Source organism: Sus scrofa, chromosome 8, assembly GCF_000003025.6.
Source record: "Sus scrofa isolate TJ Tabasco breed Duroc chromosome 8, Sscrofa11.1, whole genome shotgun sequence".
Lineage (NCBI taxonomy): Eukaryota > Metazoa > Chordata > Mammalia > Artiodactyla > Suidae > Sus > Sus scrofa.
This window is the reverse complement of record NC_010450.4, coordinates 1,152,864-1,178,158: the sequence shown is the minus strand read 5'-3', so window position 1 is coordinate 1,178,158 and position 25,295 is coordinate 1,152,864. Positions and strand designations below refer to the sequence as shown.

Below are 25,295 nucleotides of genomic sequence, written 5' to 3'. Positions count from 1 at the left end.
TTAGGCAGGCCGGCTCTGATGACTTCATCACAAGGAGTAGGTGCAATGCGGGTGACAGTGGTGCAGTTCAAGCTCTGACTGCGGTGCCTGGTCTGGCACACCAGTGGAAGCAACTGCCCAGGCAGCTGGCAGTACTGGGTATTTGGAAAGGCAATGGGAGAGAATGGAATTGGTGGCTGGAGTAATAGATCCCTGGGGAGAAGACAAAGGCTGAGGGTGATTAGCTAGTGATTAAAGGTTAAATTGATAACCAGAGGGCTTACCAGCTAGCCCATAAAGAGATCAGCTGCAGTCACAGCCCCGTGCCTGGTTAGGTGGTAGAGCCCCAGAGGAAGCTGGATTCTCAATCCGAGCTGGTGTTCTACCACAGGGGGAGGGCCTGGATCAGGAACGGGGACCAGACCCTGAGAGGCAGGATGGGGACATCTGGGTGGGTGCGTTCAAATCCTGAATCCCAGGTACCTGCTCCTCTCCACTCCCAGCCCCTCAGCCTGCAGACAGTGCGAGAGGGCTGTCGTGAGCCATAGCACACTCTCCCTTGGGAACTGCTGCCTCCTCCTCTTCTGGCCGTTAAGTCACAACATGACCTGGCCAAAAGGTCCGGGGCCTGTTAAGGGGGCATGTGAGACGGGCTGGTCAGGGAACAGAAACCATGTAGAAATTTGAACGAGGAACGTTTAAAGCCTCATGAACGAGCGAAGAGTTTGCCAAGGCGTAAAGAAGACCGAAGGTGATGACACTAGCAGACGCAGGGAGCACCTCCCTGAGGTGGCATCTCGAGGAGGACGAACTGGAATGACTTGACCGGTTGGTGTCCACAGCCTCTGTCACCGCTTCCTGGTGCAGGCACCTCGGGCTCTTGGATGGATGGAGTGACCGTGGGCTGGGGTGGAGCACGTGGCACTCCGACTCGCCAGGGCTGATCCAGCTGCTGCTCCCGTTGAATGCAACAGACTGAGTGCTGGACCCTGAGTAGGACCCAGCCTGGAGGAGGACAGTCACCTGGGGGCTCGTTGGCAAAACTGAACCTCTTGTGCACCCAAAGGTGCCGCGACGCGTCTTGAATCCACGCGTATTCCAGGCACCTTTTCCATACCAGGGCCTTGGTGAGCTCTGGTAGCCAAGCCTCCAGGCGTTTAATCCACTGCCGGGGTCCCGCCTAGCGGCGCGCTGGACGTAAGGCCCGCTTCACAGAGAGGAGCTGCAGCAGGTGCAATGCGGTCGTGAGACTTGCTGTTCTTTCACAGCCTGATAGGGTGGGGGTGGCAGGCTCAGCTCAGGTGACCCCCGGGATGCATGTCAGTGACCGTCACAAGGTGCACTGTCCCCAGTGTAGATAATTCAAGCTCTGCCAAAAGGCGGCCGTGGGAGTGGCCCTGCTTTTACCGTCACTCCCATCCTCTCGCTCAATTTGTGTTTCTCGCCACACCTCTGGAGTCTGCAGGTTTAGTCTCAGCTCCCGAGGGGAAACCCCCAGGGGCGCAGGAAGAGTACCCTTCCGTTTCAAGCCTTAGCTGCTGCCCAGCCACTCAAGTTCCTTATGCCAAGAGACTGGCCAGCCTGCTGGGGGTGGCTTGTTGGTCGGAAGTCAGGGCTGCTGTTGCACAGCAGGGTGGGAAGCAGCTACTTGGCACCCAGTTGGCGATTGGGTATTTCCCGCCTCACTGCCCAGGGTGGTGGTAAATGCAGTGGCTGTGGCTTGAGGAGAGCATGGCGACCAGGGATGAGGGTGGGGTCATCCCCAGGCAAGCCAGCGGGACCAGCAGAGGTGCTAAACCGGGAGGTAGGCGAGGGAAGGGTAGCATTGGCACCTTTGAGACCAGTGTCGGGACAAGGACATGCAGTTCATCCCATAACCCTGCTTTTCGTTTTCCCCAGGAAGAGCCCCCCCCCCCCCCCGACTCCCCCAGGGGCTGCTCCCAGGACACACCTGAGCAGCCCGGTGTAGCGAGCCGTCGGTAGGACTGCAGCCAACACCGGATGCCCAGAGCTCCCAGTTCATCACCCCAGCAGCTGCTCGAAACACAGCTGCTCCTGATGGTTGCCTCTGCTGCAAAGAGCGTCTTGGCCCAAGGGCACACCCCTTTCCCGGGAGCCAGCAGATAGTGACGGCTCAGCGCCCTTAACCAGTGGGGGACAACTTGGTGGGACCAAGCTGGGTCCAGAGCAAGCCTTTGTAGCGACTGCATCTTGGACCAGTCCTCCCTCCACCCCCCCACCCCAGAGGCCCATCCTGAGAGCCCTACCCAGTAACCTTTCCGAAGGCAAGCCTCCAGCCAGGGTCAGCCTCCCGGGGCCCAGACCTGTGCCAGTGTATGTGTATAACCTACTCAGGGATGTGAATGGGGAGATTTGGTCATTGTTTTTAAAAACGGGATCGTATTTTCACAGATTTCTGCATCTTCAAGTCAGCTACCACAACTCTGAATCACTCTTGTCAGAGGTTCTGTGTTTCAGTGTGTGGATGTTACAGAATCTACTCAGGGGCTGCCCTCCTTTCCTTTTTTTTTTTTTCTTTTTGTCTTTTTAGGGCTGCACTTGCCGAATATGGAGGTTCCCAGGCTAGGGGTTCAATCAGAGCTATAGCTTCCGGCCTACACCACAGCCACAGCAACTCAGGATCCTTAACCCACTGAGTGAGGCCAGGGATCGAACCTTCATCCTCATGGATACTAGTCGGCTTTGTTAACCGCTGAGCCACGACGGGAAATCCTGCTCTATTGTGTGTGTGTGTGTGTGTGTGTGTGTGTGTGTGTGTGTCTTTTTAGGGCTGCACTTATGGCATATGGAGGTTCCCAGGCTAGGGGTCTAATCAGAGCTATAGCCACTGGCCTACACCACAGCCACAGTAACATGGCATCTGAGCCTCGTCTGTGACCTACACCACAGCTTACGGCAATGCTGGATCCTTAACCCACTGAGCGAGGCCAGGAATCGAACCCGAAACCTCATGGTTCCTAGTGGGTTCATTAACCATGGAGCCAGAAGGGAACTCCTTATCCCGGAGATTTTGAGTGCAGACTCAAGTCATGTTGCCTGGGGTTGAACCCAGGTTCTATTACTCACTGTTCAGTCCGGGCTTATTAAAATTAAAACAAAATCTAAGTCAGAAGTTTGTCTTGGTGTTCCCCTCGTGGCTCAGCAGTAACTAACCCGACGAGGATCCATGAGAATGGGGGTTCGCTCCCTGGCCTCGCTCAGTGGGTTAAATGATCTGGTGTGGTGTAGGTCGCAGACGAGGTGTGGCTCCGGCGTGGCTGTGGCTCCGATTCGACCCCGGGTCTGGGAACTTCCATATGCCGCACCTGCAGCCCTAAAAAAAAAAAAAAAGTTTGTCTTAATGACCTGTTTCTGTATCTCTAATTGTGCCATCTCCATGTTATTCAGTCTAAGAATTTCCTCAAACCTAACAGGTTTTGGAAAATGTTGAACTTGGGTTTTTTAGAGTCAAGTATTCAAATGCAAATGCTAAGTAATACTTTTTAATAAATGATTTCATGATTACGTAGATCTGCCTCCAGTTAATTTGAAGATACTCTACATAAATGTTTATTGCAGTAGTGGTATGCATTTTGTGTAAATTTTATTACATTGTTTTAATTAAGTAAATAATGAGTAAATTGCCTGACTGTAGAGGCTCTTTTCAATGTTATCCAATTATATGACTTAGATTTTAATGTTTCTTTATTGCCTCATGGGTTCTTTTTGGTTTTTTAAAGCTACAGAAGTGGTAAACAAATCCAGTGTTAAGGATTCAGTACTACGTGAAGATGGGAAGAATCAGTTACTGGAAAAAAAGGTGAATCATTGCAAATATGAGTAATTCTAAAGAGATAACTTTCACTGAGTCAGCAAGCACTTATTAAGTGTCTATTATATGCCAGGCACTGTGGATACAGTTGTTAAAATGCCAAAGGAGTTCTTGTGTTCCCAGAGGAGCGAAAAGTTTAATTTGTGTGGGGGAAGGGAAAGAGTCACGTAGTTTCTCTGGGGTGCGGTGAGTTAGGGTCACGGTGCAGGTCAATTCTGAGAGCTGTGGGAATGATAGCGGAGACGTCTCACCCAGTGGCCACAGCAACTCCGGATCCGAGCCGTGTCCGCAACCTACACCACAGCTCACAGTAACGCCGGATCCCTGACCCACTTACCGAGGCAAGGGATTGAACCCGCTCCTCATGGATACTAGTCAGATTCGTTTCCGACGCACCGCAATAGGAACTCCTTTCTAATTCAGTTTTAGTGCTGTTACGTTCTGCTTTTTCCAAGTAGTGGGAGAGGAACCCGGGATGTCTTTCTGAAGGAAGAATCCATATCTGAGCTGAGATCTAAAGGATGATTAGGGAGTTCCCGTTGTGGCACAGCAGAAATGAATCTGACTAGAAACCATGAGGTTGCAGGTTCGATCCCTGGCCTCGCTCAGTGGGTCAAGGATCCAGCGTTGCCGTGAGCTGTGGTAGAGGTCACAGATGTGGCTCAGATCTGTCGTTACCATGGCTGTGGTGTAGGCTGACAGCTGCAGCTCCTATTCAGCCCCTAGCCTGGGAACCTCCATGTGCTTCAGGTGTGGCCCTAGAAAGCAAAAAAAAGTATAGATTTAAAATTTCTGTGACCAAGTGTTAAAACATATTCTTTCACAATTATTTTTAAAGTACTGTTGGTATACATTTGTTCAGGACAGCATAAAAATAAAATCTGGAAAATAGGACTTCCCTTGTGGCTCAAGGGTTAAGGATCCGGTGTTGTCACTGCTGTGGCTTGGGCTGCAGCTGTGGTACAGGTTTGCAATAAAATATCTACATAATCAAGGGTATGGCAAAAAAAAAAAAATAAAAATCTGAAAAATGTTAAAAATAAAGTTTAGTTGTAAATGAATCCTATAGTGAAATGGAGAAATGCTTTTTTCCCCTTAGTTTATGAATAAATACTGCACTTGGGTGGATCATAGCAGGAGGGGAATGGAGTTCCCGTTGTGGCTCAACGGTAACGAACCCAACTTGTATCCATGAGGACGTGGGTTGGATCCCTAGCCTCGCTCAGCGGGTTGGGGATCCTGCGTTGCTGTGGCCGTGATGCAGGCCGGCAGCTATAGCTCCGATTTGACCCCTAGCCGGGAACTTCCTATGCCGTGGGTGGGTGCAGCCCTGAAAAAAGACACACACACCCCAACCAAACGAAAAACAGGAAGAGAATATACTGTATCGTAAAAAAACGTTTAGTAGCTAGATCCACATACCTCAAACGGTTGTGATTCGTTTCCTCAGTGGCCTCTTTGGACGTGATAAGTGCTTGCTCTTCTTGACGCTCTTCTGCCACACAGCCCGTCCGTAGCACCTCCCGTTACACCCGTTACACGCACGACTCCGGCTCGTGCTGAGCTCGTGCCCTCCCAGCCCGTGATGCTGCTGCGCGCCCGCCAGGGCTGAGGAAGATCGAGGAAGATCGCTGCTCTGGGAGACTCAGGCCGGAGGAAGCTTGACGAGAGATGCCAGCAGCCGTGTCCCCCTCCTCGGATGTGCTCCATCGCGTTGTAGTTTGGCTTATAGATCCCTCTCGTGAATGCATGTGCTAGCGAAGTGTTTTTCCATGTTTCTGCAGAATCTTCATTCTTGTAGCAGCCACACAGCAAGGGTTTCCATCAAGTTGTCTCCTCAGTCCTCCCGGAACAGGCGCGCAGAGCAGCCGTGTCCTGACAGAACCCAGAGGCGTATCAGCTCCCTGGCTCCTTCCAGGGGCTTAATTGCTCAGCGTGACCAAGGGGCTCCAGTTCTGCAGGAGGTGGAATGTAAGAGAAAACACTGGCCAGAGGAAAGCATAAACCGTGAAAAAAGCGGAGAAAGCATGAGCCTTAAAAGAAGACGTGTCACGCGTGGTAGTCCACTGGAGAAAGCAAGCGAGCTCAGGGCCTCGGGAGACGGTGCGGATGCGGCCGACCTCTGCCCGGATCCTGAGGACTCACAAGTGCCCAGGAACCGCTTTCGCGATGTTCGGTATTTGGATGCTCTGGAGAAATGCCAGCTGGTTGAAAGGCTCCAGCAGGCAGCAGCCCTGGTGGTGACCCTGCTGTATGAGGACGGCTCCACCCAGCTGGGGGCTGATCCGGTTAGTAAACAGTGTCGCCTTTTGCTCTCTTGTTTGTTTGTTGTGTTGACACCAGAAAAGAAAGCCATTTTCTTAGCGTCCGATTTTGATAGGAGAGCTAGAAATACGATTTTAAGCTCACAGCAACGCTGGATCCTTAACCCCCTGAGTGAGGCTAGGGCTCGAACCTGCATCCTCATGGATCCTGGTCGGGTTTGTTACCATCGAGCCACAACAGGAGCTCCCTAGAAATGTGGCTTTAAGCCTTCCTCTTTCCCCCAGGGATGAGTGGCTGGAGGCATGGTTCTCCTCAGGGTTTTAAGACACTGCCAGAGGTTTTCCAGAGTAGCTTGTCCTATTTTACATTCTGCTGGCAACGGCTGAGGGTTCCAGATTCTTCAGTTCTTGTTACCTGCTTTTTTTATGTTAGCCATTCTTCTGTGTGTGAAGTGGTATTTCATGTGGTTTTCAGTGGCATTTCCTAGTAACGGGTGGCAGTGAGCATCTGCTCACATGCTTGTTGGCTGTTTATATGCAGTCTTTGGTGAGAGTTCAGTTCAGATCTTTTGCTCATTTTAAAATGGGGTTATTTGTGTTTTGTTTTGGATCTTAAGGGTTTTTTGTATATTCTGATACAAGTCTCTGGTCAGATATGTGATTTATAATTCTCCAAATCTGCCTTGTTTTTATCGATTTCTTGAGGAAATCTTTTGAAGCACAAAAGTTTTTAATTTAATCAACTACAGATAATCGTCCTTATTTTATTGCTTGTGCTTTTGTTGTTATATTTAAGAATGCTCTGGGAGTTCCTGTTGTGGCACAGTGGTTAACGAATCTGACTAGGAACCATGAGGTTGCAGGTTCGATCCCTGGCCTTGCTCAGTGGGCTAAGGATCCAGCGTTGCTGTGGCTGTGGTGTAGGCCGGCGACTACAGCTCTGGTTAGACTGCTAGCCTGGGAGCCTCCACATGCCGAGGGATCGGCCCTAGAAAAGGCAAAAATACAAAAAAAAAAAAAATGCTCTGCTTATCCTCGGTCATGAAGATGTATTTACTGTATTTTCTTCTAAGGATTTATAGTTTCAGCTCTTACATTTACACCTGTGATCCATTCTGAGTTTATTTTTGTGTATACCAAAACAAGGGCACAAACCCACCCTCTTTCATGTTGATGTCTAGTTTTCCTAGCACTATTTGTTTTTCGTTTTTGTTTTTGGGGTTTTTTTTTTTTTTTTTTTTTTTTTGCTTTTTAGGGCCTCACCAAGGCATATGGATGTTCCCGGGCTAGGGGTCAAATTGGAGCTATTGCTGCCAGCCTGCACCCAGCCACAGTAACGCCAGATCTGAGCTACGTCTGCGACCTACACCACAGCTCACGGCAACGCTGGATCCTTAACCCACTGAGCGAGGCCAGGGATCAAACCGCATCCTCATGGATACTAGTCAGATTCGTTTCTGCTGCGCCACAGCGGGAACTCCCCCACCTTTCATTTTTGAAAGACGTTTTTACGGGATAAAGAATTATGTATTGGTAGTTTTTTTGTTCAGTAATTTAAAGATGTTATACCACTCTCTTCTAACTTGCTTTGTTTCCCTTAAGAAATCAGCTGTCACCCTTGTCTTGTTTTTACTTAGGCAGTGTCCCCCACCCCCACCCCACCTCAGCTTCTCTTAAGGTTTTCTCTTTGTCCCTGTTTCAAGCAGTTTGATAGAGATGTGATTTGATGGCGTTGTCTTCATGTTTCTTGTGCTTGGGTTTTATTGATCTTGGTTCTACGACTTCGCTTGGGAAGTTTGAGCTTTATGGTCCTTAAACAAGAGATGTCTCTCTGTTACATACGTCTTCACTGATTTCTTTCATTAGTATTTTGTAATTTTCAGTATCAGATCCTGTATGTGTTTTATTAATTTCTAAGTATTTAATTTTGGGGAATAGTTATAAATGGTAGTTTCTTTTTTTAAAAAAGTTTATTTACATGTTCATTGGTTGTGTATAGAAATACAGTTGATTTTTGTGTTTTGATCTTGTGTCTTGAAATCTTGCTAAACTCACGTATTAGTTTCAGGAGGGTTTTTTGGTTGGTTTGGTTGGTTGGTTGGTTTTGGGGTTTTTGTTTTTTGGGTTTTTTTTGTAGATTCCTTTGGGTTTTCTACACAAACATTTATATTACCTCTGAATAGGGACAGTGTAGCTCTTCCTTTCTGATCTGTGTACCTTTTCTTTCTTTTGCCTGCTGTGCTGCACTGGCCGAGACCTCCATTACGATTTTGAATGGGGAAGAGACCAGATTTGGAGAATAAGATCATGGATTTGGCTGTTGGCTTTGATTGTCATTAAAAGAACTGTTCATTTACAAATTTTAATTTTAGGCCTCCTCTTTCTGCTTAATTATAAAACAACAATATCTTTCTTCTTCTTCTTTTTTGTCTTTTTGCCTTTTCTAGGGCCGCTCCTGTGGCATATGGAGGTTCCCAGGCTAGGGGTCTAATCGGAGCTGTAGCCGCCAGCCTACGCCAGAGCCACAGCCTCTCGGGATCTGAGCCGCGTCTGCAACCTACACCACAGCTCACAGCAATGCCGGCTCCTTAACCCACTGAGTGAGGCCAGGGATTGAACCCTCAACCTCATGGTTCCTAGTCGGATTCGTTAACCACTGCGCCATGACGGGAATTCCCAACAATATCTTTCTTGAATAAATACACTGTGTATTTTTTATTTTGAAACTTGGTTTTATCGTGTATTCACAGGCTCTAGTTTCCTCTATTAAAGGCATTGTGATGCTAATTCAGAGCCACCCGGAGGAAGGCAGTGGTCCTCCCACTGCCCCAGCCCCTGGCGGTGGTCAGGAGGGAGGCTTCACACCCAGTGATGAGTGTGTCTACATACAAACTGAACGCTCTTCTGTTCGGGGCCAGGAGCAAGAGGCACACCACCAATTTGCCAGGTAGTAAATCTTCACTCACTACCTTAAATCCTACTTACTCATGGGTGTTATCCTAATCTAGTGTTTCCCAAACTCCAATTTTCGTGATTAAACTTTCAGAAGTTTTATAGGAGCACATGGAAATAAAACAGATTTTCTGCCAACGCTGCCGTCCTCTCCCTCAAAGAGCTCCTGGAACGGAGGGTCCCTCTGTGGGAGCTGCTCCAGGATTTGAGTCGGCATCTCAATGAGAAGTTGATGACAGAAGCATCAGCTTTTCTTTTTCTTTTTTGGCCACTCCCATGACATGCGGGAGTTCCCAGGCCAGAGGGATGGAACCCAAGCCAGAGCAGTGACAATGCCAGATCCTTAACTCACTGAGCCACCAGAGAACTCTGAGAAGAGCATCATCTTAAGGCCTGAAAACCCTCCATCGCTGCCGGAGCCCCAGGCGATTTTGTCATCGCGCTTGGTCCCTCACTCATGGCATCAGGAGATTCAGTTATTGCCGCCTTCAAACAGGAGATTGTTCGCAGTGCGGCCAAGACCTTCCTGATTTCAAAGCTTCACTCTGTGGAAATGGGTGGGCATGTCTCACTTGTGTTTTCTGTCTTCGGAGGCTTAGATCTCAGAGCAGACGGGGACGCTGCGCTCCTGCGGCCCCTTCTCCATCCTGAAAAATCTGGTGTGGGCTGAAGCCTGCGCCCCCCACTCTTGTTTGCTCATGTTGTCAGCCTGACTGGTTTCTGCTCGGGGCGAGGGATCCGCTTCCTGTGCGCCTCCTGTTCACGGCTGCCTGGAGGGGGCTCCTTGGAACCCCGCCCTGACGAGAGTTGAGGGAGGCTCGGTGTGGGCCTGGCCCTTCCTGCCTGACACCGTCTCGCTGGTTCCATTGTTGCGGCGGTTCCAGCCTTCTGATGGTGATGCTGCCGTGCGGGGAGAGCCTGAGACGCCGGTCCGGCCCGTGGTGCTCCACCCAGGCCCCCACAGACGGCTCCTCTGGGGCCGGCGCGGGGCTGGGCCCGCCCTTGTGGTTCTTGTGGTCCCAGGACACTCTTGGGCAGAAACCATTAGGAAACTTTGAGGAGCAGGGTTCCACCCTCGCAAGTCCTGGAGGGTTCACGGCGTGGCCCGGGCCACATGGAGGGGTTATGGGTGGAGAGGGGGACAGAGAGAGCACGGACCTGGGGCTCTGCCTCTGTCGGGTTCCAGGATTCCCTCCTTATGGGCGAACTTAGAGCCGGGCGTGGGAATTAGGACGTAGGAAGGTTGAGAAGCCGTGTCAGTCTAGGTGACAGCCAGCTGTCTGGGTTACCCAGGGCTTTCCGAAGAGGGAGCTCCATCTAGCTCCTTGTCTGTTGTTCTTGCCAGCAGCTGTGTCGCACAGCTGGCAGCGTGTCCGTTGGAGATGAGTCTTTTGGGACGGCCGCCTTGGCAATCAAAGCTTAAGGTGGGGCCTGGCGCCACGGTCGTTTCCGGTGAGAAGAGGGCGGTCTTTGACGATGCAGGGTTCTGCTCCCGAGAACGCAGAACCTTCTTTTATAACTTTCTTTTGGAAGAGCAGTTAGGCAGGCCTGTTTTGCAGAAGGCCTCGGTGAGAACAGGCCCTCACTGGCCGGCCTTTCCTGAATTCTCCGGGCCCGTGTGTTTCGCTCGACATCTTCCCCTTGGGCGCGGGGAGGGCACGGCAGCCCGTCCTCCCCGAGCCTTGGCTTTGCAGGTGTGGAGAGCCGGCTTCTGTAATTGGCTTAGAAAACGCTGTGTGTTAGCCGCTTTGTCTTACAGGACATTCTTTGCGTTATTAGTCCTGTCTTAGGATGGAAATCAGCTCGGCTGTGCCTCGGGGGGCAGCTCACAGTCGTCAGGAGGCCTCATTGAGGACTCAGTTTCCAGCTACAGAGCGTCAGGGTGAGGGGCCCGCCGCTTGTCCCGGCTCTTCTCCTCCTAAACCGCCCTCCTCCTCCTGCGAGCACCTCCGGGGGCAACAAGCCGGGACCTGAGGCTGTGCTGTCCCCAGCTGTCCCTCATCGAGGGAGGCCAAGGGGAAAGCACGAGAGAACGTGCAGAAGACCTCAAAATACGTGTCTGTGGAGCAAGCGGAGCTAACTGGGCCCCTGGTTTAGCTCTTCCTCACCTTGGGCGAGACCTTCCTTAATGTTCTGATAAGCCGCGACCGCAGGGGAGATTTACTTTGGGCCCTGGCAGCAGCAAGATGGGGTCTCAGGCCTCAGCTTTGCCGCTCACCAGTGTGTGAGGGTGGGAAAATTGTTCAACCCCCGAGCCTCAGTCTCCTTATCTGTAAAACGGATCCGGTGCCTGCCTGACGGGGTTATGAAGAGGGTTCGGGGCAGTAACCCCCGTGGAGTGTTTAGCTGCTTCGGCCTGGCGTCCGCACGTGGTAGAGGTTCACTGTTATGCCTCCCACACTCGGAGCTCCTGACCTGCGGCCAAGGTACGTTGCAGTACAGCAGATGCGGTCCCGGCTGGAGCAGGCGTGTGGACGGGGGCATTAAAGGAGAACCGGGGACGCGCAGAGGACCTCCCAGCTCCCTGCCTGGGGAATCCGGCACTTGAGCAGTTTGCAGAAACTGTGGGAGGGCATTTTAGGCAAGACTTCAGCCTGTGCTGTGGCCCCGGAGTGTGAGAGGCCGTGGCCGGGTCTGGCGAGGAAGGAAGCAGGGTCCAGTGTGAGCAGAGGTAGACTGACGGGCTGTGCTGGGAGCGGCCGGAGCGCGGCAGCTCCGCCCACGCGCTTGGGGCTCGGTCTGGAGCGGGTCTGCTGCACCCAGGGAGTGGCTCTGCGTGGCTTTGTGAACTCGAGGCCATCACTAGCCCCTCTGTGTCTCAGCATCTGTAAAGTGCACATAATAAGTAACACCTGCCTCTGTCAACCACAAGATAACGCAGGAGGCTGCGCTAAAAGAATTGACTTGGGCTCTTGAGAACTGCAGTTCGAGAGACACAGGTCCAGGTAACCCCGAAAGAGCGTCCCGGGAGGAGGAAAGAGCCAGGGGCCATAAAGACAAAAAGCGCACGGCTGCCGACAGTTGCCGGCACGAGCTGTGATGGACCCTGATCCAAGTGAGGAAGGACTGGTCCTCCAGGATCGCGAATCGTTTCGGGTGGAGGTCCTGTAAGGGCACAGGGCGTCCGGATGCCTTCCCCAGGTCAAAGGTCAGATTCCACCCAGGCTGAGGTGCACAGAAGCCCCGCTCAGGGGCCCCTGCAGCGTGGTTCTGGGCCGGTGCGGCTGTAGGAGGAGCAGTGGCCGTCCTTTGCCCAGGTGAGAAGTCCCACATGAGTGTGGGACCCAGTGATTGTCTTCGTCTTCCAGGAACGTGCTGCTTCAAACACTGACGTGCGGATGTCCTGTTATTTGTTTTAACGCTAAGGACTTTGTGAGGACAGTGCTGCAGTTTTTCGGTGATGATAGCACTTGGAAGTGTGGTACGTTTTCCTTTTTACAACCTCCTCAACCTAACTCTCCAACATTGCTTCCTCCTGCGAGCAGGAGCACGGCGGGCTGCCGGGTGGCACAGCTCGTGGGGACGGGGCCGGGGCCGGGTCTTGGGACTGCGGGCACCGCCCCTGCGGCCGTGCGCACCGAGCGTGAGGAAGCGCTTTCCTCCTTTCTTTTGGATTATTTGAATGTTTTCGACATGTGAAGTCATGACTCCGGCTTGCTTTCTGTCACCCAGAGCCCCAGATCTGCTAACGTAGGAGACTTCCCAGGTAACAAAAAGCAGTGATACTGGCTGCTTTGGTGCTATCAATCTCTTAGACTCTATGATTTAAAGCTGCCAGAAACTATAGTATTTAGGGCGATGTGATTTTAAGACTACTGTTTCATTTAAAGGCAGACTCCTTGTATTTTGGTAAAGCACACTTGAAGATGTTAAAGTAACTTCAGAACGCAGTCCCTAAGATTCAGATTTCTCTCTCAATTTACCAGCCACACCATCCTTTTAGAACTCCCTGTCCACGGCTAGAATGCTCTGGTGCTAAAATGTATTCAGCAGATATCATTTTTGTTTTTTAAAAAGCACCTTCATATAATATACACCCCATGGATACTTACAGTCATCTTTGCTCCCAGTTTTCAGATGAGAAAACTAACACTTAAGGGGTGAGGTGGCCTCCCAGGCCCGCGGGTGGCCCTGTGCCTGTTTCTCACGCACACGGAGGTGCCGCGCATCCGGCCGCCTCACAGGGTGTCCCCCTCGGGGTCAGGGTAACTGCCCCACCACAGCGTCCATCCCCGCCCCCCCTCCGGTGCTCACGCAGCTCCTCCTGCCGGTGCCACATACCCGGGTCCCTGAGCACCCCGATGCGGGGTCAGGGTGGCCTGGGAGGGCGAGGAGGGCCGGGCCTGGCCGAGCAGGCACGGGAACATGCGAGGTTGAAGAGAGGCGCGTGGGGCAGGGGCTCCAGAGCGGGGAGATGGGCAGGCGAGGGCATGGCTGAGGGTTCCGACTCCCGTCTCTGGACACTTTTGAGAGCTCGTGGGGGGCAGATTCCCCATGGAGGCTGGCTGTGCGGGACGGGGTTCGTGGAGGCCACTCTCAGCAGAGTTCACCAGCGACAGGTGAGGACGCTGGTCCTTAGCTCTGTGATTTGAGGGATGGTGACACCAAATTATGCATTTGAACTTGGAGGACCTGGTTAACGCAGGGAGAAGTATAAGATTCGTGCCTCTTGGAGTGCTTACACGCCCCCTTTCTCTGCAGCTGTTGACTTTGTCGGCCTCGATCCCAGAATCGCCGCATGGCTTATAGATCCCAGCGATGCCGCACCGTCCTTTGAAGACTTGGTGGCAAAATACTTGGGGAGCCTCACCGCGGTTCCCGAGAGCAGCACGAATGGCAGTTCCGCAACGAACACCGTGGTGAGTTGTTTGAAGGTAACGCTTAGCAACCTTAATGCTGCCCCGATTTTTCTCTAGCACTTTGTCTACTTCGAAGACAGTCCAGGAGGAGGAAGATCATTGCCCACATTCCCCTCTGCTTACTCAGCACGAGTGCTTTTCCCCTGACGTCTCTGTGCCAGGATATTGAAAAGGGTGAGGGATTTCTGACCCTTTGTGAAGCTCTTCCTGGGAGATGCCATTCACAGAGTGATTCTTCCACACGGATTCTTTGCTGTCACAGAGTCACCTGCTCTGGGAGCAGAGAGCTGCTTGTGCTTCGTGCTGGTGACCGGGCCGCCAAGGCCGAGACCTGGTGACCACTCCTCGGTTGCCGTGGGGAACTGAAGAGCTGCCAGGTCTGTCTCTCCGAGCCTCCTTTCTGGAGATGCACCCCATTGCTAGGAACCATGGTCCAGAGAAGCCAGGGTCCCGCAGCTCTGGACCTGCCTGGAGCCCATTGTGAGGGAGACGTGATGTGGCCGCACAGCAGGGCCAGGGGAGGCGGCCCAGTGGGAGCAGCGCGGGCCACCTTCGCGGCACTCTGTTCAGGCTTCCTGGCTGTCAGTTAGCAGGCACGTGTTAAAAGCAGGACGACAAGACCGTGCAGGGTGCGAGAGCCTGCCCTGCGTGCTGGGGACGGAGCTAGGGGCTGTTCCTTTGGGGCACTTTGTCCTGTGTCACATAGGGGCTGGGAGTTAGAAATTCAGAAACTCACTCTCCCTCTATTTAAAAAGAGAGTCGTGGCTCAGTGGTTAATGAATCCAACTAGGATCCATGAGGTTGCGGGTTCAGTCCCGGGCCTCACTCTGTGGGTTAAGGATCCGGCATTGCCTTGAGCTGTGGTGTAGGTCACAGACGCTGCTCAGATCCCGCGTTGCTGTGGCTGTGGCGTAGGCCGGCGGCTATAGCTCTGATTCGACCCCTAGCCTGGGAACCTCCAGATGCCGAGGGAGGGGCCGTAGAAAAGGCAAAAAGACAAAAATAAAATAAAAAGAGATTTGTTGGAGGAATGTGGGGTAGCTCAGAGACTTAGAGGAGAACTGGGTCTAGGCTGAGGGAAGACAGGAGCCAGGGGCTCTGGGGACCTAAGGAGCGCTGAGCCTGGAGGCCGTGGGGCCCGCAGTGACCCATGACCTTTCTCTCTGTGCATCACTCTGTCCAGGATTGAGTTTCAGCACGCATCTCCCTTCCACCACCGTGTCACATATCTGCCCCTGGGCAGGGGAGGCAAGGCCTGGAGGTTGGCGGCCCCACCCTGATGCCATGCTGTTGGAGGGGAGCTTCCCCAGACCGCAGCCGAGATACTTCTGCCAAAGGGAGTGTCCACCTCAGGGAGAAGAGCCAGGACATGCACCTCGCCCAAGATGAGCTTGAGGCCGTGCTCATAGTTTGGGTTTCTGACTTTAAAGCAGCTTCTTTCTAGTACAAGTTAGGGATGGAGTGGCTGCCCGGAACAAAACGCCAGCTCCAGAGGCTGTGTCGTCCCCGCCTGCTGCGTCCAGCCCTGCAGGGCAGTGGGAGATCCTGGAAGAGGGCCGGCGCGGCCCACAGAACACGCAGGACTCTCTTACACCTAGAAAGTGGGCACCAGCAGGCACTCCATTCAGCAGAACAAAGGCCCTAGGCTTTAGCCCACATGTGGCCCACATGCCTCTTATTAGGGAAGACGACGTGGGTTAATGAGCAGAATCAGGTGCAGGGAAGGCTGCACGGTCTCTTAGTGGCTGTGCTTTTGCACGTGCACCAGGTTTGTTTACTGCATCGGTCAGCAGCCTCAGCAGTCTGCAACACCCCCCAGCCCAGAGGCGCTGCCCTCACCCAGGCGGAGCAGCTGCCTACAGAGCTACCCGGCTCTCTGCTCAGTCACTCCCCGGAGCTGCTGCCTCATGGCCCCGAGGCCCTCATCATACTCCAGGCAGAGGGAGGCCGCCTGGGATGAACCTCTGCTCTTATCCTACTAAACGGGCCCGCAGCGCATCCACGGTGGGAGCAGCCAGTGCTGGGGGGGCGGGGGGGGAGTCCGGCCCCCTGGTCTGCGCTGCTCTGGAGCAGTGGCATCAGATGAAAAGGAAGGCGTGGTCTGGGTTGAGGGGGCAGCACGGACACAGTAAGGCCTCGTGGGGGAAGGTGGCTCCTGTGGGGGAGGCGGGAAGGAAGACGATGACGTGGGGGCCAGAGGTGCGGAGGGCTGCGCTGCGAAGGGTCTGAGCTCCGCCACGGAGCTTGCGCCTGTCCCAGGACGCTTTGCAGCCGGGGTCGGGTGGAAGGGGTCGCGTGGCCGGCATTGCCGTGCAGAGAGCTCATTCAGGCAGCAGAGCGGCCACAGAGTTTGCGTGGATGAGCTCGTGGTGCCCCCCCAGCTAGTGGTTCCCAGAGAGCGGAGACCCGGCTGACTGCGAGACGGTGCAGGGCGGGTAGCCAGCCACTGGCTCGTCATGGGCAAGGGGCTTTCTCTAACACTGAGCCTGGCCTGCCTGCAGTCGGGGGAGCCGCTGGCAGAGTGAGGTGTACGGTGAGGACGCCAGGGCTCTGGGCCGGGAGGGAGAATTCGAGCGGGCGTCAGGCCATGGCTCACCCTCCGCCCTCTTGTCCAGCTCCCGGGGTCTCGGGGTGTGCTGTCCAGGGAGAGGATGGGCGGTGAGTGTGGGTGGCACGTGGCTCCAAGACTTGCTCATGGTGGGTGGAGGCGGTGGGCCGAGAGGTCAGGTCTGTGCCCTGCCTCTACCACTGTGCGATCTTGCACCTTTGTGGTTTGTTTCCTATAACGTGAGGGACATTGGGTTGGGGAGACAGTGTCAGGCAGGCGGTAGCTTGAATTTGCCTGAGAAGTACGTTCTCAGGGGAGCTTCTGCTCTTGAGCTGACACTGACACCAGCAGCTGTGTGGTGTCTGCTTTGGAAAAACTGCCGCTTCCGAGGTTGGGAGGAACATTGCCACCAGGATTGCCTCGTTTTTCATTCTTTTGCTCTTTTAAAGCATCAGAACGTACGTGCAGACCTGAGGACGCTCAGCAGACTCACGATGGGCCTTTGTTCCCAGCTGAAGGCAAGCATTTCGTTCTCGCTCCTGGGGAGTGGCTCTCCTGCCCACGGGGCACCCGCAGCTGTACCCACGGGAAGCCGTGCCCACAGGGTTTTGAATGGCAGGAAACGAATGCCAAGGCCACGGTAACCTGCACATCGCTCGTAGGAGGGTCGTCCAGTCAGATCTGAAGTTTGTTTTTTAAATGTTTTCTATAGTTTGGCAACAGTTATAACATTTTTAAAAAGGTTCCAATTCAATTGGAACGTTTCTCATGCTGGAGTTAACAGAAAAGCTCGGAGTTTATTTCAGTTAGTGGTGAAGGAACCACTCCACCCAGAGTCTCGTTGGGAAGCAGAGGGCATCTGGAGGAACGTGGGAGAACTGAGTGCAGGGCTGTGCGCCCAGCAAGGGCAGGAGTGAGGAGGCCAGCCGGGATGGAGAAGCCTATGGAGACAGGCTCTAGCGAGAAGCTTTTCCACCCCGGGGCTTGAAGGGTGGGCTGTTCTCAGGACCCTGTAAAGTATGGCCCTGCAGGGGGCTGCTGGGCAGGAGCTGGGCTCCAGGAGCTGTGGTGCAGGTGGCAAAACCAACCTGAGAGCAGAGGAGCCTGGGCGCTGTGCCTAGGGGGCTGTCAGCCCTTCCTCCATGGCCAAGAGCAGCACAGGACGGATGAGAGGGCACGGCGGAAGAGCAGGTGAGGCACGGGCTCCCTCGCATGGAAGCTCCGATAAAGAGCAGGTGGCCGGAGCAGGTGAGGACACTGCTTGTGCCCTTGAAGGAGGTGGCCTGATACAAAGGTTTCACTTCTCCCCAAGATCGTTTATAAAGTCTGGGCAACGTCATTGAAAATTCTGGTTAAATTTTTGGGCATTTGGTAAACCTATTTAGAAATTAAAATGGAGTTCCTGTCATGGCTCCGTGGTGAACCAACCCAACTAGAATCCATGAAGACGGGGGTTCGATCCCTGGCCTCGATCAGTGGGTTAAGGATCCGACATTGCCATGAGCTGTGGTAGGTCGCAGACTTGGCTTGGGATCCCTCGTTGTTGTGGCTGTGGTGTAGGCCAGTAGCTATAGCTCCTATTCTACCCCTAGCCTGGGAACTTCCACATGCCACAGGTGTGGCCTTAAAACACACACACCAAAAAAAAAAGAAGGAAGGAAAGAAATTAAAATGGAGACTAAAACTAAATCACACTTAAAAATGAGTAAGCTTAGGAGTTCCCTGATGGCCTGGCTGTTCAGGATCCAGTGTTGTAGCTGATAACAGCTTGGGTTGCTGCTTGGGTCCCTGGCCTAGGAACTCCCACATGCTGTGGGTGCAACCAAAAAAGAAAGAGATTAAAGAAAAGTGGGAGTGGGAATTGTCCTACCAGATATTTCTAAATATCTCCACCCGGGCTGGTGATGAACGGGGATACTCGAGCGAAATAGGATTTTTCTCAGGAAGGCGGGTGGGGGAACCATCCACTCTTAGGAGCTGCCTGGACCCCGCTCAACAAAAGGAAGTAGGCTGGTCAGCAAATGGGGGTAAAGGTATCACTGATGTCATTTCTTCCTGTGAAGCAGGTTTGTGGTTTATGGCAATTGTTTTGTACTTTGGAGCTTCCTCTGATACCGATTTTGGCAGGTAAGGTGCACGAAGATGATGCACTGTCACCTTTCTAGAGATTTCTTTGTATGTTTGGGAACGACTAATTTACCTTAGTTCAGGGTGGGGATCCTGCGGGCGCGGAAAAGGTACCAAGCCTTTCCCTTTCCCTTCCTGGAACGAGGGGTTGGACCCCAGTGCCTCTTGGTCTCCAGCAACTAGAAGGTTCCCCCGTCTGGGTCCTGAGGAATCCCTTCCGTACTGCCTGCTCTGCAGGTGTCCTGGCTGCGGGGGACCGACCGCCCGAATCCCATGCTCCTGAGAGCAGCGGTGTGGGAGGAGGTCTGTCTCTGTCAGCCGGTGTCCTGGTGTCTGTTCTTTAAGCCTCCCCCTGCCCTGGCTCTTAGTCCCAACTGCCATGTCCCGCGGGATACCCAGGGGAGCAGAGCCCCACCCAGCACCCTGCAGCCGAGTGGCCCTATGTCCCCTGCCGCCGCTGGGCTCACATGCTGACGCTGGGGACACTGCCAGGTTCACAGCCACAGGCACGGCATCGTGGTCCCCACTGGGGAGAGAGGCTCGCTCCTGGCACTGCAGTCTTGGCAGAAGCGAGTCCTGTTTACACTTTACCTGCTTTGGTTTTGAATGGCAGTGATGGAGAGCCACGGCATTCGGGTCAACAGAGAGGAGATGCGGAGGACCTCAGCGCTGCTTGGGGTGCGTTCCCACGCCAGAGTGTGTGTGCGTTTGCTCCCACCGGTCTGGTGAGCTGTTCCCCGGCGCGGTTCTAGGGTGGCTTTAAAAAGCAAAACCAAAGCTTTCTAACCATGAAAAATAAAAAATACAGAGGAATGCATAGAGATGCACGGAAAAAATGCATTGAAACGTTCCACTTGAAGGGAGTTCCCGTTGTGGCTCAGTGGTAACAAACCCGACTAGTATCCCTGAGGACGAGGGTTCACTCCCTGGCCTCTCTCAGGGGGTTAAGGATCCAGCATTGCCCCGAGCTGTGGTGTAGGTCTCACGTGGCTCAGATCCAGTGTTGCTGTGGCTGTGGTGTAGGCCGGCAGACACAGCTCTGATTTGACCCCTAGCCTGGGAACCTCCATATGCTGCAAGTATTGCCCTAAAAAAAAAAGTTCCACTTGTTTTCTTTTTTATCTTTTCTTTTCCTTTCTTCCCTTTTTTTTTTTGGCTGCTCCCAGGGCATATGGAAGTTCCCGGGCTAGGGATCAAATCCAAGCCACAGCTGTGACCTGAGCTGCTGCAGAGACAGTGGTGGATCTTTAACCCATGGTGCCACATTGGAAACTCCCATGAGTTATTTATTTATTTAGGCTCTTTTTTTGCTTTTTAGGGCCACACCCAAGGCATATGGAGGTTCCCAGGCTAGGGGTCCAATCAGAGCTACACTTGCCAGCCTACACCACAGCCACAGCAACACAGGATCTGAGCTGCGTCTGCAGCCTACACCACAGCTCATGGCAACGCCGGGTCCTTAACCCATTGAGCGAGGCCAGGGAGCAAACCTGAAACCTCACGGTTCCTACTTGGATTCGTTTCCGCTGCGCCACTACGGGAACACCCCTTGAGTTATTTTTAAGGAAACTAGGATTACCTAGCTCAAAGCAGAGACTCTCCAGAGTCCCTTCCGCATTTCCCCATAGGAGCCGCCTTCCTGCTGCCGAAGGTAACCCTCATCTTGACTTTTACAGTCGCCACATTGTTGCTTCCCTCCATGGTCTTGTATTTCAAAGCCTGAACAGTATAGCGAGTTAACCTGTGCCTGACCTCTGTCTAAGCCCCTGTGTCTCATCTCCTAGTCTCTGCCCCTCGGTGCTTGGTCCTCCATACACGACTCTTCCCCGCTGTCAATGGCATCAGGTTTGTTTCCAGAAGCTTGCAGGCCTAGCAAACCACACCCCCACCCCTAGGTCTGGGGGCATGTGCTTCTTGGGGTGTCAGGCAGAGTAGGCTTCTGGTGCAGCTGCATCAGACAACCCCAGATTGCTTTCCAAAGTCGCAGCTGCCGGAAGTGCACACAGGGTCCTGTCATTGCACATTCTCAGGCGCACGGGGGTTTGCTTAGGACGTGGCGGTAGCTTGTTGTGATGTTGGTTTTCGTTTTCCTCGTTACTAAGGAGGTTGAAGAGCTTTTTGTGTCATCATTGGATGTTAGAAGTTTCTCTTTGGTGAAGGATCTACTCAAAAATATTACTCATTTTTGGGGGCGGCGCCTGTGGTATGCGGAAGTTCCTAGGCCAGGGATGGAACCCGAGCCACTGCAGTGACAACGCTGGATCCTTAGCCCACTGAGCCACCAGGGAACGCCTCCCACTTTGCAGGGGTTTTGTCTTCTGCATACTGACTTGCAGGATATCTTGATGTGTTCTGTACATGCCTCTTACCTCTGTTCACCCTCACTGTCTTTCCCTTTTATTCTCCTAATGGTGTCTTTGTTTTCTTGGTTTTTTCTTTGTTTGTTTGTTTTGTTTTTTTGCTTTTTAGGGCCGCAAATGTCTGCTGCGCTGCACAGTGACTCGGCTGCGCTTCTCTGTAGTCTTTTTCATATTCTTTTCCGTCACGGTTTATCGCCGGATGCTGACTATATCGTACTACACAGTCGGACTGTGCGGGTTTTCTCTCACGTGTTACATTTGCAGCTGGTTGCACTAGCCTTTGCATTTAGGTTTCTAAACCTGGCACTACATTTTTCTTTTCATGTAGTTTTTAATCCAGGAAGAAATTACATGCAATAAACATTGTAAATCTTTTTTAAAAATTTTGCGATTAAAATATACCTAGCATAAAATTTACCGTGGTAACCACTTGTAACGACCCGCACAGTGGTAGTGAGTACGCTCAGGCTCTTGTGCAGCCGTGCCCAGCGTCCATGCCTGCAGCCGTTTCCATGTAAAGCTGAACTCTACCCTATTCAACCATAGCTCCCCGACCTCCCCTCCCCCAGGCTCTGGCACCCAGTGCTCTTCTCTCTGTCTCTAGGATTTTGACTGCCCTAAATGGGTCACATAACTGGCATCGTACAGTGCCTGTCTTTCTGTGACTGGCTCATTTCACTTAGCATAATGTCCTCACGGTTCATCCGCGTCGTAGCTATGTCAGAATTCCCTTCCTTCTGAGGCTGAATAATACTCCCTTGCATGTGATTATTCATCTGTTAATGGATGCAGCTAGGTTTTTCTGTGTGTTAGCTTTTGTGAATATAGGCTATGAAAATGGGTATACAAATCTCTCTCTCTCTCTCTCTTTTTTTTTTTTTTTTTGGTCTTTTTAGGGCCGTATACACAGCATATGGAGATTCCCAGGATAGAGGTCGAATCAGAGATGCAACTGCTGACCCACACCACAGCTCACAGCAGTGCCAGATCCTTAACCCACTGAGCAAGGCCAGGGATTGAACTTGCTTCCTCATGGATTCTAGTCAGATTCATTTTTTGCTGAGCCACAGCAGGAACTCCCAAATATCTCTTTGAGATCCTTCTTTCACTTCTTTTGAATATATACCCATGTGTGAATGGCTAGATTTCATGGTAATTCTGTTCTTAATTTTTTTTGAAGTTTTTTTTGGTTGTTGTTTGGTTTGGGTTTTTGGTTTTGTTTTGGTTTGGTTTTTTTGTCTTTTTAGGGCTGCACACACAGCATATGGAGGTTCCCAGGCTAGGAGTTGAATCGGAGTTGTAACCACCGGCCTACACCACAGCCACAGCAACTCGGAATCTGAGCTTCGTCTGCCACCTATACCACAGCTCATGACAATGCCAGATCCTTAACCCACTGAGCGAGACCAGGGGTCAAACCCGCATCCTCATGGATTCTAGTCGGGTTTGCTAACTGCTGAGCCACGGTGGGAACTCTGGTTTTTCTATTCTTATAAGATCTTTTATTGGGGATTGATGAGTAAATTAACCTTAAATTTTGAAAGCCATTAATAAGATTGTGTTTGCCACATTTATAGTTTCGTCTCAAAGAACTGGAGCAAGAAGCCCATTTTGTTGCAGGAGAACAGTTTCTTATAACCAGTAACAGTCAGCTTCGAGAGGTAAAGCTCAATTTTGGTTCTTCTATAAAATGTACTTCCTGTTCAGGAACTAAAGAGAGATTTATTCTGAGTTTACAAATACTAATTTTCCCAAGTATCTGAAGCATGTGTACGTTGCTGATGTTCTCTCACGCTGAGATTGATTCCTTCAAAGCCTTTAAATCCAAGCAAGGTACTAAATGAGAATTGCGGTGTTCTGTGGCACCCTGGCAGGCGTATCTTCTCTGGCTGGTTGCTTGAGCTCTGTCGTAGTGAAGGTCAGGCCCCTCAGATCTGCCCGCTCACGTGTTACCGCTTTTGTTGAAGATGCTGTTTGGCAAACTCAAGCTGCACCTGCTGCACCCAAGGGCGACTCTTCCCCGAATGGGGCTGCAGAGACCCCCGTCCACGTCAGACACCGTGGTAAGGTTCAGAAGGGTCCCCTTGCTCTTGAGGCAAGAGCATGTCCAGCCCGTGGGTGCGTCGGGCGGTGGGCAGGCGGCCAGCGACCCCACTCAGCCCTTGGATCCACCGGCTCCTTTCCACAGCGGGAGGGCCCTCCCACCCCAGGCGGCCCTCCTCGTCATGATGAAGGACGGAGACGCTCACGGGACGGGTTTGCAGAAGCATACTTTGGCTTGATTTTCTGCAAAGCTCAACGTGAAGGAATTTTGTTCTGAAAACCGAATTCCTGACAATCTAGTCATGACCTCTTTGCTTCATGCCCTCATAAGAGACTGAGAATGGGAAAGGCCGTCAGTCTTCTCCTTTCCCCAATTTGTTTTAGAAAAATTTACTATCCCTCTCCCGAGAGGAATGCACTTTTAAAAGACAGGGAGCAGTGCGATTCTGCTTTGACAGAACAGCAGAGTGTAAATCGGTGTGCTGAGCCCAGCGGGGCGAGTACGAGGATTCGTGCCGCGTGGATAGAGCCTCTCAGAGGCTCCCCGTGGCACCTTCTTTTTTTTGTTGGTTTTGTTTTAGGGCCGCACCCGGGGCATATGGAGGTTCCCAGGCTAGGGGTCTAATTGGAGCCACAGTCCTGACCTGCACCACAGCCACACAGCCATAGCAACACAGCATCCGGGCCTCTTCTGCAATTTACACCACAGCTCACGGCAATGCCAGATCCTCAACTCCCTGAGCGAGGCCAGAGATCGAACCCACAACCTCATGGTTCCTAGTCGGATTCGTTTCCACTGCGCCACAACAGGAACTCCCGAGTGGCACCTTCTGTGTGACTTGTCCAGGGTTTGATTTTGCAGCAGAGCAAAGTCCTTCCAGACTCTTGCCCTGTGCTCCTTGCCTGTCCATCCAGCAGAGCCCTTCGCTTGCCCCTTGTCCCTGCGCCTCCCCCTGGTGGCCTCAGGCAGCCGTTAGCACGTGAGCCCCCCTCCTGGGCTGACGCTCCCCTGCAGGGGCCTGAGTCTGATGGTCTCTCAGCCTCACTCCATAGCAAGCCTTACGGTCCGGAGTTCAGCTACTTCCTGCATCTCACTGCCACCACCTTAGGCTCCTGCTTAGATTCCCCGAAGCCTCCTCTGTGGTGTCCACTCTGCCCCACTCCTGGGGACGGACGCTGCCCTGACGGAGCCTGAACCTGCCCTCTGCCCAAGTCTTCCTGCCTCGGTGCACGTCCTCCTCCTGTGGCCTGGGAAGCCAGCAGGGAGCTCACCCCGATGGTGACACCTCACAACCCGGCAGAATTCTCTTTTAAAAGCACTAGAAAGGAGTTCCCGTCGTGGTTAACGAATCCGACTAGGAAGCATGAGGTTGCGGGTTCAGTCCCTGCCCTTGTTCGGTGGGTTAATGATCCGGCGTTGCCGTGAGCTGTGGTGTGGGTTGCAGACGCGGCTCGGATCCCGCGTTGCTGTGGCTCTGGCGTAGGCTGGTGGCTACAGCTCCGATTCGACCCCTAGCCTGGGAACCTCCATATGCCGTGGGAGCGGCCCAAGAAATGGCAAAAAGACAAAAAAAAAAAAAAAAACCACTAGAAAAATCATGTTGATCCCCTGCCTTGAACTCCTGGTGGCTTTCCTTGACACGCGAATCAAGTCAAGCTCTCAGGTGTGTCCCCCAGGCCTGAGGTCTGAGCTGGGCCCACCCTTACTCCCAGCACCCCGTGGAGCACCCGTGCTGCCCTGTGGGTAACGCACAAGGGCCTTCCTCATCCGGAGACTTGCCCGCAGAGTTTGCACTGCTGGCTTCTGACCATCAGCTCAGACGTTGCTTCCAGGAAGACCTCTGGTCACAAATGACAGGAAGGCCCCCGTTGAAACCTGTTTCTTCACCTTTTTTTAAATGGCCACATCCGTGGCATATGGAAGTTCCCGGGCTGGAGATTTAATCTGAGCTGCAGCTGTGACCTACTCTGATGCCGGATCCTTTGACCCATTGTTCCAGGCCAGGGATCGAAGCTGCACCTCTGCAGCAACCTGAGCCACTGCAGTTGGATGCGTAGTCCGCTGTGTCATGGTAGGAACTCCATCTTCACCTTGATTTATTTTCTGCTTACAACTTGCCGTCACCTAAAGTACCTAGTTCCTCGTTTGCTTATTCCAGTAGGATGTCAGTTGCACAGACCATATACTTCCTCTGACCTGGTCCCTACATCCCCAGAGCCAAGTGGCCCAGAACTAACACTCGTTGCTGGCTCTTTGCTCACGGAGCAGGACTCCCTTGCTGGAGGGACTCTGGTGTGGATTTCAACACCACGGCAGGGCGTCCTCGAGTC

General features: G+C 52.7%; 1 protein-coding gene across 3 annotated transcripts in view; it reads left to right on the top strand.

The window, feature by feature from the left end:
• Positions 1-25,295, top strand: part of POLN (DNA polymerase nu) — a 125,202-nt gene that overhangs the window by 20,380 nt on the left and 79,527 nt on the right. For all 3 annotated transcript variants that reach the window (XM_021100921.1, XM_021100920.1, XM_021100922.1), the window contains 10 exons: positions 3,720-3,799; positions 5,596-6,099; positions 8,826-9,022; positions 12,336-12,448; positions 13,729-13,886; positions 16,884-16,952; positions 18,501-18,561; positions 19,175-19,239; positions 22,499-22,582; positions 22,889-22,984. In XM_021100921.1, coding sequence (XP_020956580.1) covers positions 3,720-3,799; positions 5,596-6,099; positions 8,826-9,022; positions 12,336-12,448; positions 13,729-13,886; positions 16,884-16,952; positions 18,501-18,561; positions 19,175-19,239; positions 22,499-22,582; positions 22,889-22,984 — 1,427 coding nt within the window. The remainder of the gene's footprint in view (positions 1-3,719; positions 3,800-5,595; positions 6,100-8,825; positions 9,023-12,335; positions 12,449-13,728; positions 13,887-16,883; positions 16,953-18,500; positions 18,562-19,174; positions 19,240-22,498; positions 22,583-22,888; positions 22,985-25,295) is intronic.